Source organism: Sciurus carolinensis, chromosome 7 (genome assembly GCF_902686445.1).
Source record: "Sciurus carolinensis chromosome 7, mSciCar1.2, whole genome shotgun sequence".
Lineage (NCBI taxonomy): Eukaryota > Metazoa > Chordata > Mammalia > Rodentia > Sciuridae > Sciurus > Sciurus carolinensis.
In genome coordinates, this window is record NC_062219.1 from 54,178,300 (window position 1) to 54,192,693 (window position 14,394).

The 14,394-nt window shown below is 40.5% G+C and overlaps 1 protein-coding gene across 10 annotated transcripts in view; it reads right to left on the reverse strand.

Moving 5' to 3' along the window:
- LOC124988397 (uncharacterized) overlaps window positions 1-14,394 on the reverse strand; it is a 169,944-nt gene that overhangs the window by 44,645 nt on the left and 110,905 nt on the right. For all 10 annotated transcript variants that reach the window (XR_007109424.1, XR_007109426.1, XR_007109425.1 and 7 more), the window contains one exon: window positions 11,240-11,378. Coding sequence is in view for 7 of the 10 variants with exons in the window: in XM_047557887.1 (XP_047413843.1) it covers window positions 11,240-11,378 (139 nt within the window). In the remaining 3 variants the exon portion in view is untranslated. The remainder of the gene's footprint in view (window positions 1-11,239; window positions 11,379-14,394) is intronic.

Sequence of the window (14,394 nt, forward strand, 5' to 3'; positions counted from 1 at the left end):
CTTGAAATGTGACTACTGTGACCAGGGATTAAATTTTAAATTTTATTTCACTGAAATTAATATTAATTTAAATTAAATAACCACATGCAGCTACCAAATTTGTCGCTATACCTGTGGCTCTAGAATAAAGATAGCAGGTGTATGTTAAACGGACTATCTTAAGATCAATAGCTGAGGAAACAGTTCTTGATATGTAAAACCAAGTTTTAAACTAAGTAATAAAAGCCAGGGGTTACGCAGAGAAAGGTTTTTGTTTTGGTTTAGACAAACTTGGCTTTGCACATCCAGAACTACAAACCCTGGAGACAAGAGCATGAAATTCATACCATAAGTCTAAATTAAATAAAGGAAGTATGCATGATAAATTAGGATTATTTTCTTGCCCCAAAGGAAATAGGAGTTTAGCAAGGAAGGAAAGACCGTTTCTAGAGTTCAGTTCTAGTGAATGCCTAAGAAAAGTGCTGACTCAAGGTGGGTTGGAGGAGGATACCCCAGAGCACAAAGGACCTATGGCCTGGATCCTCCCTGAGCATGGCCCAAAACTCACAGAGAGCAGACGCTAAAAATGAAGGAGATTAGTGACAGCTGAGGGACGTGTCAGTGCTGATGGAAGTGAGGTGCCCTCTAGAGACTAGCAGACCCTCAGAGTGTCAGGGAAAGACCTGGGGAGTGACTGAGCCCCCCATAATGGATGTCCAGGAAGGGCACTGGACGGTAGGCCAACAGAGGAGTCTGAGGGTGGACCAGCTAACACACACAGAGATGGGTGAGGTAGCTCCTTCTCCCTGACTGCCAGGATGACTTATAAGCACCTATGAGGGGAATGAAGAAGGAGAAGGGTGTGGTGCGAGGCGGCCTATAATTAAGGCCCAATATAACGTGCTGCCTTGACATTTGGCAAATCAGAAAGGCCATGAATGGCCTAACCACAAGGTCCCCTCCCATTCTGCTCCCAGGATAAGGTCCACATTGTCAAACAGCCCTCCTTATCAAAGGCACCGGGTGTACTTCCTGCTTATCTCTGAGTAGCAGTTTCAGTTTCCTGCCAGCTTGTGGAATTACTCAAACAAACCAATCAAATCCTCCCGCAGGGACGAGGGAGCACATACCCTCTTGACGCTCCAAAGACTGTCCATTCACTCTGAGGCCCTGTGTAGCCTACAGGACCTCCTGTCCTGGGCTGTGAGTTCCCTTGTCTGATAAACTGCAGTTTATCTCCCTTGCCCTCACCAATTAGGTGAATATGAAGCCATTAGAACAAAATGGGGGCCAGGGTGGGAGGAAGAACTTTGAATCAACTGATTTTAAAATCTCAAGATGATCACTACTCAATGACATGGTACTGACAAGTTTAATATTTTTGCCATCAGCCCAAAATAGATACCTCAAAGGCAAATAAGAGATTACACTCCATTTACATCGGATCTACCAAAATGTATAAATGCATTCTATTGTCATGTACAACATATTAGAATAAAAAAAAATTTTTAAATACAAATGAAAGGGGCTCTTTATTTACACAATAAACAATCACACTAGTGTAAAATTCTTTTTACATGTTAATGAGTATTAACAATAAATATTTGAGTACTGAGACAATGGATAAAACTACTGATTTGTGATTTGGGGGCAGCGGGGAGTTGCTGGGGATTGAACCCACAGCCTTATGCATGCTAAGCCTGTGCTCTGTCACTGAACTGCATCCCCAGCCCTAAACCTACTGATCTATCATGATACCTCAAAGATGGACCTTGGAGTTGCCCAAAGGATATATAAGCATTTTCTTCTGCTTATGTCTTTCACATTTCTCATGCTACTCAATGGGCCCTGCAGAGGAATCCATGATTCATTCAACACCCATGTGACAGTGGTGTATCAAGCACTTAGTATCAAGGCACTGTACAGGGAACTGTGAGATGTAAACGAGAGTTCCACACGGGTTCTGACCTCCCTCTCGACTCTCAAGGCACTTCGTACGTGCACACCTCTCCTGTGGTGCTTACACGGGTGTGTGTGCTTGCTTCAAATGATGGCATCCAAAAGCAGAACATTCTGACAGCAACGTGCACTTCCAGCTCAAATCGAGAGCACAGAAGCAGAGCATCCTGGCACGACCGCTCCCCACATGGCTCCTCTCAGGTCATTCCTCTCGGTCTCTGCCACTGATCCACAGAATTCTCTCTGTCCCAGCCTCCTCTGGGCCTAGCTCCATTCACATCTTACTTGTTCACTCTTTGATATGCTTTCTTATTCTAGAAAATTTGTCCAGAACTTTGAAATAAACAATTGCTAGAAGTGATCACTATTACTGGCAGAAATTTAGAGCCCCAAGCACAGCTTTATGCACATATGAGCTGCCATGGTTTGGATTTGGTTTAACTGTGTCCCCCAAAGTTTCAGTGTTGGAAACTTGGTCCCTGGTGTGGCAATAATAAGACCTTATTATTGTGGTAGGACCTTTGAGAAGTGGGGCCTAGTGGGAGACTATTAGGTCATTGGGGTATATCCTCAGAAGGCATTAGCATAGTTCTCCTGAGACCCCAATCTTTCTCTGGCTTCCTGTTTGGTGATGTGATCTCTCCTGCCACTGTGATACCATGCACCATAAGGGCTTCACTAAAACCAAGTATAAGCTGATGTCATACCCTTGAACCTCCAGAACTATAAACCTTTTTTCTTTATAAAATATTTAACCTAAGGTTTTTCATTATAGCCATAAAAATGAAGTAATACGCTGGGTCTATTAATATAGATGCTTGGAAATTATAAAAAACTATCAATAAAGTTCAGCTATGAATGTGACTATCATTCTGAGCTACAGAATCAGAGTATGATGCATACTACTAGAGAGACTGAAGTCAAATTATAGGCAACACCATTGATGAAATTGTGAGTTATACTTCCTTGCTTTCTCAATTCTTAATCATGATCCCTCCTAAGACTCACACCCACTCTACCAGAACTGCTTATCTGAGAACTGTACAATGTGATGCTACATAAAGGAATACCAAGATGATACTTAACATCTTTAGACTAGATGTTTTTTGATGTCCTCCCTCTCCATTGAAAGGTTTTCCACCTAACATCTATTAAGTATCTTCATACTTTAAAATCAATTTATGTCAATCCGCAACACAAGTCTGAGCTGCAGGAAGGGATAAAGAAATATGGTATGAAGGATGACACAGGGTTATGGAGTTACACAGACAACAAGAATGCAAGTTCTAATACAAAGATTTGTGTGTGTGTGAGACCCAGGCAATTTATGCAACTTCTCTGGATTTCTATTTCCTCATCTGTAAAAATAGTTAATTCACATGCACAAGATTGGCACACAATAGTAACTAAACTAAAGCCAATTTCTTGCTTTCCCTTATCTCAGGATGTTCTTGTGATTTCGGTTAAAAAAATTGAATAAAAAAGACTGATGTTTTCTTTACCCACAGAAGTTTTAGGTGAGTATGTCTTTTTCCTTGGAAATAATGAAAATGTCTCACAAGATATTGTGATAACCCACTGAGACCCTCAGTCAGCGAACCCTGGCCTGCATCTTCTGTGGGTGGGGTCTAACCAGTGCATTTTGACAGCAGCACCCAGATGCTATGGGAAGACATAGGAATGAAGGGCTGGCTTTTTGCTTAGGCTAAAGGAGCACCTGCCACCTGCCAGGCCTTAGTAAAGGCAGGTTTCCCCACAGACCACTAAAATCCCTGAATTCTCTGAAATGTCCATAAGCAGTAAGGGATTCCTAGGAGGCCTAGCAATTGGCTCCTGTGTGACAATCCCCCACAGTGTGATCTCCGGCAGGCTAGTTCAGACTTCAGAAACAGCTAACTCATAGGGCACATGCTGGAGTTTTCCTGGAGGCAAAGATACAGCAAAACCTGCACAGTGGTGCTGAGCAAGCCAGGAAAAGCTAGGGCTCTTGATTTTCAGATATTGGAGACTGTGGCCAAGGCCAAGAGCTAGGCCTAGCGCCTATGAGACCTTCTGTGTGTCTCCCAGAAACCCCCAGATGACTCTGGGACACACTTTAGCAAAATGTTTAAAGATACTCAAGTAGGAAGCATGAACATAAGAATAAATTTTAAAATCAAGAGAAACCAGCAAACAGTCCGCGACTGAGAGGCTCATGCTGCCCTGTGGCTGGCCCTTGGGGCCAGGGCCCTCCAGAGGAGGAAGTGAGCACAACTTCCGGGTTTCTTCAGTTTCTCTCTCCCCTTATCACTTGAACATCAGCAGTGCATTCTGACCAGAGGCACTTTCCATGCCACATATTTTATTCTGTTCTATGGATAACTTTGAAGGACTTTTCCTTTTCCCTCTATTCCTGAATTGCAAAGGAATTCTATCCTTTAAATCAAAGAATGGAAAATTTTTGTTTAAAGGTCCAGATAGTAAATATTTTTGGCTTTGTGGTGGACCCTATGGTCTCCACAGCAACTATTTGACTCTGTGGTTGTAGTGCGAAAGTAGTCAGAGACAATCTGTAAATAAATGGGCATGGCTTTATTCCAGTAAAACGTCACATACGGACACTGGTGTGTGAAGTCCATATAGTTTTCATGTGTCATAAATACTATTTTTTTTTTCCAATCATTTAAACAAGCCAAAACATCTTTAAACCCACAGGCCATGCAAAAACAGGCAGGCACCAGTCCAACAATTCTTTTTTTTTTTTTTTTTTTTTTTTTTTTTTGCAGTGCTGGGGATCAAACTCAGGGCCTTGTGCTTGCAAGGGGAAGCACTCTACCAACTGAGCTATCTCCCCAGCCCCCAACAATTCTTAACTTAAGTAAAAGACTGGGCAGAACTGCAGTACCACCCTAGCATTTACCTTCAACGAGAATGATGATTTCACCTACCATCACAGATAAGCTCAAGCCTCAGGCATTTCTCGAATTAGTTAATAAATACCTCCTGCAGGTTGGTGGACATGCTCAGAGGTCAGTGATGAGCCCTGGACAGAGGGATTCCAACCCATTAGAGGACAGGACCAGTTTCCATCAGGCCTTTGCCCAAGCTGGCAGAGGGCAGGTCCACAGGGGAAGTACGAAGTGTTTTGTGCTTAGTAACATGTGCCTATTGGGCAACTTAATCTGATCTATGCGCAGAGAAGTGGGAGTCAGATTTTCGGTGACCCTACAGGGTTATTGTCCTTTTGTCCTTGAGTCACATCCTTTCTCCTCTCCCCCAAATCCATGGAAGCATGTGTTGTTCTCATTCCAGGTAAGAGTTCAGTGCTTTTAAAACTCTGGAGAACACTTCAGCTTACATAGGCAAAAAGTTCCTCAGGCAAACAGTCTTATTTGCCCAGTCCTGCTGAGCTCTGGGGAGGGCCAGGGAACTTCCCCAAGCTTCTAATCTCTTTTGATTATTTAAGGACTTTCCCTTGTTTGCAGGATCAGTGCTAAGTAAAACGACCCAGAGTGATGACATTTATCTTTCTGCTTTCTTTCTCTTCTGTTTCCTGCCTTCTTTTTGGAGTCCCCTTTTCTGTCCATGCTGCTGCTCAGAATCTAGCTATTTCTCAGGCTTTGGAGCTAAACAGGCCAAGGATCCAATTGTCCTCTGCTGCTTCCTGGCTTTGCAATTCCAAACACAACCCTAAGAGCTCTAAAGAAGAAGGTCAGGGAAATGCAACAAATGAAGGGCCCATAAGGTTGTGTGTGCCACCCGGGTGGTTCCCTCCGAAAGATGCTGAAAACTGATAGAGGACAGAGTGCCCTCCATTTCTGTGGAGGGAGTGTGCCAGCACAAAGCAAGCCCTGGCAAGGCAGGGGGACAGAGTGGTTCCCCTGGGAAAACGGTACCAGACTGGAACCTAAGCAGGCCTTTTGGGGGATACTTCTGTAAATCCCTTACAAAGGTTGACCTTGGGCTCTCAGCCGTAGGCCTATGGAATGGGCTATCCTGAGAGAGCCTTTAGTGAAGCCTATGTGCTTCACTAAGCTGCAGCTCAGAAGCTATTTGTTAACAGGGAGAAATTCATGTGTGTGTGTGTGTGTGTGTGTGTGTGTGTGTGTTGTCCTGCTGACTTTACATTCTAATTCAAGTTCTCTGACAGAGTAAAAAAATGCAGAAAAAATATAGTTCATTCAGTACAATTCCCACATTTCCATTCTTGATAAATGCCCAATGCTAATGGTGGGAAACAGTTGTAATTCATGGGCAGAACCCCTCAATACTCATGTGGGGGAATTAATCAAAAGAAGTTAATAAGTGTTGACAATTTAAGAATAAGCAGAGATCCAAGATGGTGGACTAGAGGGAGGCTGCATTCCTTGTTACTCCGTAACTCAGGTTTCAAGCAGAGGAAAATCTGTTTCTCTGTGAGGCAGTCTTTGCTGCTCATGAATTCCCTGATGTTAACCTCATTTGTCCACCTCAATCACCCACCCTCTGCCAGCATATCAACTACTTTTTGAGTGCTGATCGCTAACTGATTGCTGTCTCTCATCTGCCATTTGCCCATTTGCCTGCCTCTTGCCTGCCCATTGCCTGTCTTTCACTTACTATCACCACCAACCGAGGTCCTCCTGCTGATCATCCACAGGTAGCCTGCAGACTGCCTGCAGACCACCAGTGTATCACCAGCTGCCTGAGTTGCCTGGAAGTTCACTATCACAGTATCCACAGGTTTGGTTACATGTGGCTGTTGCCATCTTGGCACAACAGCCAGGACCTGCAGGAACCCTGGCCCAACCCACTGTGCACCGCCTCCAGGACCCCCAGTTCAACCACTGCACCCCACACGGACTCGGTGCCTATGGCCTGCGCTGCGCCTCCCCATTTGCCAACCCGCTTGAAAGCCAGTGTGGCCATCTTGGATTATCCTGGAAGTGAAAACTGCCATCCTTAGATGGAGCCAATTCCATCCTGAGACCCCTCTGGAGACTAGAAGCTCCTTGTCAGGTACCCCTCATGCATCAGGCTACTGAAGACTGGGAGACTTGAATGCTATATGACTGTTATAGTGTAGATTTTTTTCCTCCTTTTTGAAAAATTTTAAGTTTTTATTTCTTTATTTTTCTTGCTCTATTTTTCTTTTGTTTACCTGTTTCCTCAGAGTCTCTTTCTCCCTTTTCTCATGCTAACAACCAACTTCTTTTGATTCCGCTTTCACTCTACGATCTAGTACTTCTATATACTCTTTCCTTATCCCACTAACAGTTGCATCCTATACCTGACCCCATCCTCTTTGTCCACCATTAGATATTGTAGGCCTCACTGCAAATCTATTTGTTATAGTGTAGATAATAATTGAACTCATCCTCACTGTTTATTATGACAATATTGTTAACATCTTCATAGGGGCTATTTGGTTTAGGGCTGCATATTGTCTGTACTGGATGCTGCTAATATTGATCTCCTCCTTAAATAAGAGGTTTTGGAAACCTGCAGGGTCACTATAAGCCTACGGGGGGACACTGCAATACCCCAGATCTGCACTGCTAGAGGGGAAGATACATGAACAACTTGAAAAAACAAGGGAAGAAAGTGTTCCAAACAAACCAAGATGCTATATTAATAGAATCCAATGACAGCATGGTAGAAGAAATATCAGAAAAAGAGTTCAGAATATACTTAATTAAAATGATTCATGAAGCAAAGGATGAGATAAGAGAGAAAATGCAGACAATGAATGATCACTCCAATAAACAAATGAAAGAGCAAAATCTCACTTTTATAAAGAGATAGAGATTCTGAAAAAAAAAAAAAAAAAAAAAAGAAACAAACAAAAATCCTTGAAATGAAGGAAACAATAAGCCAAATAAAAACTCAATGGAAAGCATCACTAACAGGCTGGATCACTTGGAAGACAGACATGAAGACAAAATATTTAATCTTTAAAATAAAGTTGACCAAACAAAGATGGTAAGAAAGCATGAACAGAAACTCCAAGAACTATGGGACATCATGAAAATACCAAATTTAAGAATTATTGGGATTGAGGAAGGCACAGAGATACAAACAAAAGGAATGAACAACCTCTTCAATGAATAATATCAGAAAATTTCCCAAACCTGAAGAATGAAATGGAAAATCAATTACAAGAGGCTTACAGAACACCAAATGCACAAAATTACAACAGATCCACACCAAGGCACATTATAATAAAACCTAACATACAAAATAAAGATAGAATTTTAAAGGCCGCAGGAGAAAAGCATCAGATTACATATGGGGGAAACGAATACGGATATTGGCAGATTTCTCAGCTCAGACCCTAAAAACTAGAAGGTCCTGGAATAACATATTTCAAGCTTTGAAAGAACATGATTGCCAACCAAGAATCTTATACCAGCAAAACTAACCTTCAGATTTGAAGATGAAATAAAATCCTTCTATGATAAACAAAAGTTAAAAGAATTTAACTGCGCTACAGAACATTCTCAGCAAAATATTCCATGAGGAGGAAATGAAAAACAACAATGTAGGTCAGCAAAGGGAGGAACTACCCAAAAGGAAAAGCCAATCAAAGGAGAAAACACATAAAGTTAAAAACCAAAAATAAGCTAAAATGACTGGGAATACAAATCATATCTCAATAATAACTCTGTTAATGGTCTAAACTCATCAATCAAAATAGATTGGCAGATTGCTGCCTTCAAGAGACTCATCTCATAGAAAAAGACATCTGCAGAATAAAGGTGGAAGGATGGGAAAAAACATACCATGCATACGGACTCAGTTAAAAAAAAAAGGGGGGGGTTTCTATCTTTATATCAGATAAAGTGGACTTCAGGCCAAAGTTAATCAGAAGGGATAAAGAAAGACATTTCATACTCCTTAAGGGAACCATAATCAGGAAGATAAATGATCATAAAGATTTACACCCCAAACAACAGTGCATCCATGTATGTCAAACAAATACTTCTTAATTTCAGGACTCAAATAGACCACAACACAATAAATCTGGGTGACTTTAACACACCACTGTCAGAATGCATGAGAAAATGCTTTCCCTTTATAGAGTCCTATCAATAGACTATGTTAGCTAACTTAGAATTTTTGCCAATGGAGAGAGAGAAAACGGTCTTTCGTTTGAAGTTTTAATTTACATTTCTCTTTTTTAATGAATGAAATTATCTTGTTGTTTATTAATAGAAAATTTTATTTCCTTTTTCTATGTTTTGAAGGGTTATGATTTTGTCAATTTATATGTTAGGAAGGATAGCTCTATGTGATATGAGATGTAAATATCTCCCTTAGTTGTCTTTTTTAAAAGTTTGTTTAGATTGCTTCTTCCATAAAAAATTGATTTTTATTTAACAAAAAGTATCAGTGAAATAATTTATGACTTGGGGATTTTGAGTCATGAAATGTTAGATAGTTCTTGCTAACTCCAGATTTGTAAAGAAAAATATTTCAAGTTTTCTTATTATTTAATGGTTGTTTTATTTAAAAAATATCTTTGGTACATATGGAATTTATCATGGTATATGAAGTAAGGCAGTGATATTACTTTACTTATTCCTATAGCATTTATTAACTTCTACTTTTTCCCAATGATTTGAGATGATGTCCTCTTATACATTCAATTCCTATACATATCTGAGTGTACTTACTTCTGGACATTCTGTTTTGCTAATAGACCAGTATGATACTCTTAAATTATTTAGGCTTTTAAAAATGGCTTAATGTGTTTTAGTGCTGGTCCCACTACTACGTTTATTTTTTTCACTAAATTTAGCATCAGGTGATATAGCTTAAAACTATTAAGTTTTCATTGAAATTTAGTTAAAGTTACAAATTAATTTACACAATAATATGGTCCTTCTATTTGTAGAAAGGCTATTTTTTTTTTTTTGCCTTCAGTGGTATTTTAGCTTTTATTTTAATAGGTCTCACGTTTTTATTGACAAATATATTAATAGTTTTTGTTACTGTTATATATGAAATCTTTTCTTTCATTAAATCTTCCAAAAACTGTTTGAATATATGTAAAGTACTGATTTTTATATGTTGAGTTTTGTACTTGGTAATCTAATTTAGCTCTTACTGTTTGTAGTAGCTGTTAATAAGATATCTTGAGTCTTGAAAAGAAAAAAAAAGAAGTAATTATAGTTGCACATGAGTCAGCTATCAGAATATTTAGTGCAGCATATTTATATAATATATAAACCCAAATATACCAATAGGTGACTGGCCAAATATTATTATAATACCACTACATAGTGGTTTTCTATGGAATCATTAAAATTATATAGTGTAAGAATACTTAATATAAAAATGAAGCATTGTTGAAAGGGAAAAGCAAGTTACAAAATACTGTAATAGTGTGATCCTATGTATGTGAAAAGAAAAACTTATATGTGTGCATTTGTATGCATTTCTGTGTGTAACTTGTAAATTGAATAAAGATGACACATTTTGAAAGAAAGAAAAATAATAAGCAAAAAATGCTCAGGCCCAATTTTCTTCCCCTCCCATATAAAATTTAACCTGGAAACATTGTAAATCTTAATCTAAACTCAATCTAAAATCCATCAGAATTATGATTAAGGAGACAAATAAAACATTTTTTTAAAAATTCAGAGTACTTAATGGGATTGTTACTACAAGACCAGAAGTAGATTTTTTTTATTTATAAATTTAACTCCAGTAGCCAATCCCATTAACTCCAGAAGTGTAGTAAAAATTCTGTCCCTTCGAAAGGTAAATAAAAGTTGAAAATATTAAAGAAATCATCTTCAGAAGTATAAAAATTTTACTCCCAATAAAACAACCTGAACACTGAAAGTAGTAGTTGTTATGCAAACTGCTTTGGAATTACATTTAATAAAATCAAAATACACCACAGCATGTACAACTACAAGAATGGGATCCATGCATGTGTGTGTGTGTGTGTGTGTGTGTGTATATTGCTGGGGATTGAACCCAGGGCCTTGTGCATGTGAGACAAGGACTCTACCAACTGAGCTCCATCCCCAGCCCAAGAATGAGATCCTAATTAGAATAAATTATACTCTAAGTATGTATAATGTCAAAATACACTCTACTTGTCATGTATATCTAAAAAGAAAGAAGGAAAAAAAAGAATTTTAGAACACATTCATCAGGGACAGCCTTCACAGCAGGACACATTTTGTAGCCAGCATTCTGGATCTGGTTGCACCCTGGTCTATTTTAAACTCATTATCTAATCTTGCCAAGCATGGCCTCCCTAGATGGTCACTCAGCAAACACCTGCGCAGCAGAATTTACTAGGCAAGAATAGCACTCCAGTCCTTACCGGATGAGATGCCTCACTGCAGCATCAAATTTCAGAAACATAACATCCCTACGGAGTTCGAGGGCCTGGGCCACCTGGGTCGGGTCTTGGGGGCTCTTGAGGCTGTCAAGCATTTTTTGCAGCTCTTGAAGCTCAGATCCTAGATGACAGACATTTGAGTCAGACAGTATGAAATACAGGCTATCATTGCTGACCTATTTTACCTCCCAAAGTTAACCTGTCACCTGAACAGTCTTCCCTTTCTTTGTTGATAGATGTACTAATTATGTTTTGCTAGGTCAGCAAAGCATTGTGCTCTAGAACCTAAGGTCTCATTTATCTTTCCTTCCTTCCTTCCTTGAAAAGATAAAAACTTGCTTTGCTTTTCAGCGCAGTGAGAACATGCTGTTGAAAGAAAGCTTAAAACTTACAAGGCTATGGTCTCAAAATAGAAAGAAAAAGACAAATTATAAGCAATGGGAAAGTATAGTTCTCAGTATATTCATCAGGAACTTGAAACTATTATAAATCATAAACTAGCTCTTATTTTCATTGCCATATCATCCAAATCAGCCTTCCTAGACACTAACTTATAGACTAAAGAAGACTCAAAGTCATTCAAAGCAAGTAAGAAAACAATGCATATATATGTACATACATGCAAATATACAGACACACATACATACCCTTCCAGGGGATTCTAGCCATTTTAGGAATAGGTGTGAAAGACCCCTACTTGGCTACTACAAGAGTAGGCTGCATATAAACACATTTATACATACTTTAGATGGAAGTTTAGCTTAAGGGCCCTTTGGCTTACTCAGTGCTGGGTTGAGGAACCAGGCCTGAATCTGGGCGGCTGTCCTGGGATCTCTCTTATTGGCACAGGGAAGGAGTTGATCAGACAGAATGGGAGAGAGTAATGAGCTCTTCAGGAACCTGGTGGACCTACACTTACAGGACTACCAAAATGTCAGTTGATCTAAAATGCCATCAGTTCCCCGTGAGGACAGTGATATCTCTCTACCCTGATGGGACATCCCTGTAATGGGAAGAAGGACTGTGGAAATTGATCACTATTCCTCAATAGGCAGATGAAGGCAGGAATAAGAGGGAAGACCCACAGGGCACTGCTGGAGTTGCCCTACCTCGGCAGCTCATCCAGCCCCAAGCCGCCATGTTCCCAACCTGGCCTGGTAATGGGCCTCTCCTGCTTAGGAAAGCAGAGGACTGTGAGCATGGGGAAGCTGTCTATGGTGCCTCAATCTGGGCAGATCCAGGGCTAAGTACTGTCACTGATATTTGCAACACATTCTCTTGGCTGTAGGAAAAGAAGAGCAGTACAGATTTCATATCCATTTGGTGTTTTACACACAACAATAAAATGATTTCAGGTTTTTTTCCAGCCTCCAAATAATTGAGTCCAAGTATCAGACTTTTCTCATGATTCCTCTAAATCTGGTTCTATTGGGCTGAAAAAAAGTGTCCACCAGAAGAGGAGTGGCATTAGAACAAATTGTGCAAGAACTTTTGTAGGAGTTGGTGGTAGGAGGGAGATCATTTGTGGAGCCAGCCCTGGTGGTCACTGTTGAGGTGAGCCTCCTTTGCTCAAGGCCTAGTGTGTTTGGTTTACAAGCAATACATACTCTGTCTGGCTAAATGGTGACCAGGGGAAAATGTTTATAATCCTCTAGAGTGACATTGAGAAAAGGAGAATATAAAATTGCACATGCTTAAAATGCTATAATGTGTAAATGTAAAATGTACTTCAGCAAGGGCTAGGTGGGAGTGAAGAGAAATAAAAATATTTTGCTTACAAAAGTGTTTGGATGATAGGTGATTTTCCTCATCCTTTCCACCATTGTGTTATTTATACACTTTTGCATACGATCAATTCTTAGCAAAATAGTTATATGTGTTGATATGTGGAATTATCATTAAAACACAATTGTGGAGATGGGAACTACTTTCCCTTTGTTATTTACTGATTTTAAAATATTCACTCTGAGTCAGGTGTGGTGGCATACAACTGTAATCCCTGCAAACTTGGGAGGCTGAGGCAGGAGGATTCCAAGTTTGAGGCAGCCTAGGCAATCACAGTGTCCCTGTCACCCCACGAAGACTCGGAGCCCAGTGCTCTTTGTTGCTGGTTTGTCTTAAGAGTTCCCGAAATCCTAAATTTGATGTGTTGTATGTGGGCTGTAACTGGCCTCCTAATCCTTTACAAAGAAGTCTCAGTGTCAGCTCCCACATTCTGATTACATCCTCTGCTTCACACCGACTCCAAAGGGAGCTGCTGGCTTTCAGGGAAGGAGAGAATTCAGCAAGATCCACAGAAAAGATAAAATCCTGAGTATCCCTTTAAAAAATATTTTATGTCCACAAAAGTCATTTCATCTACTTCCAAATAGCTCTGCAAAGGAACAGATTCTCACCTCATCTTTCACCTTCATTCTCCCTGCCTTCTCTGGGAATCAGGCCAGGAACTAATTAACCCAGGCTTTTTAAAAAGATGATGTTCTTAGTGTGGGATTTCTCCCTCTCCCTCTCTCTCTCTCTCTTTTTCTCTCCCTCCCTCCCTCCCCTCTCTTATTCTGTAGTTCGAGTCAATGCATACTTTATCTATTTCAGCAAATCAGCCCATGCACAACTTTGAACACTTTGCTTGGGGCACAAACACTTCTACTTGGAACCTGCCACGGTGCACAACTCTGATCTCGAAGCCTGATCTGCACGTAGCTCCCTGATTCCCAGGTTTACAGCATGTTAATAGCAAGAGCACAGTTTCCTTCATCCTGAAGTCTGAACACCGGACACTGGCTGGTTGTTGGGCTCACTTCTCTGTACTGGCCATGAACAGTTCCGCCTGCTGCCTTGGCCTGTGTCCTTTCCTTCTTTTGCCAGAACTGTTCCTCGTTTTCTCCATTGATCCAAGCCCATTCTTCCCCAGGTAGGGACAAGGACCCCCAGATCACCTTCCTACGGAATCTGCTTGGGCACTCCTTGCTCCCAGCTCCTGTAGGACTTCCTGTGCTGTGACTTCACTTGGAAACAAGGTCCTGGCTCTCTCAGCTTCTGTCTTATCGCCAAGTAACACCTGCCTCCCTGTCCATAGGGCAGGAAGGCATTTTTCGTGACCTACTTCCTTTCTCCCATCCTGCATGGGAGGTCCAGCA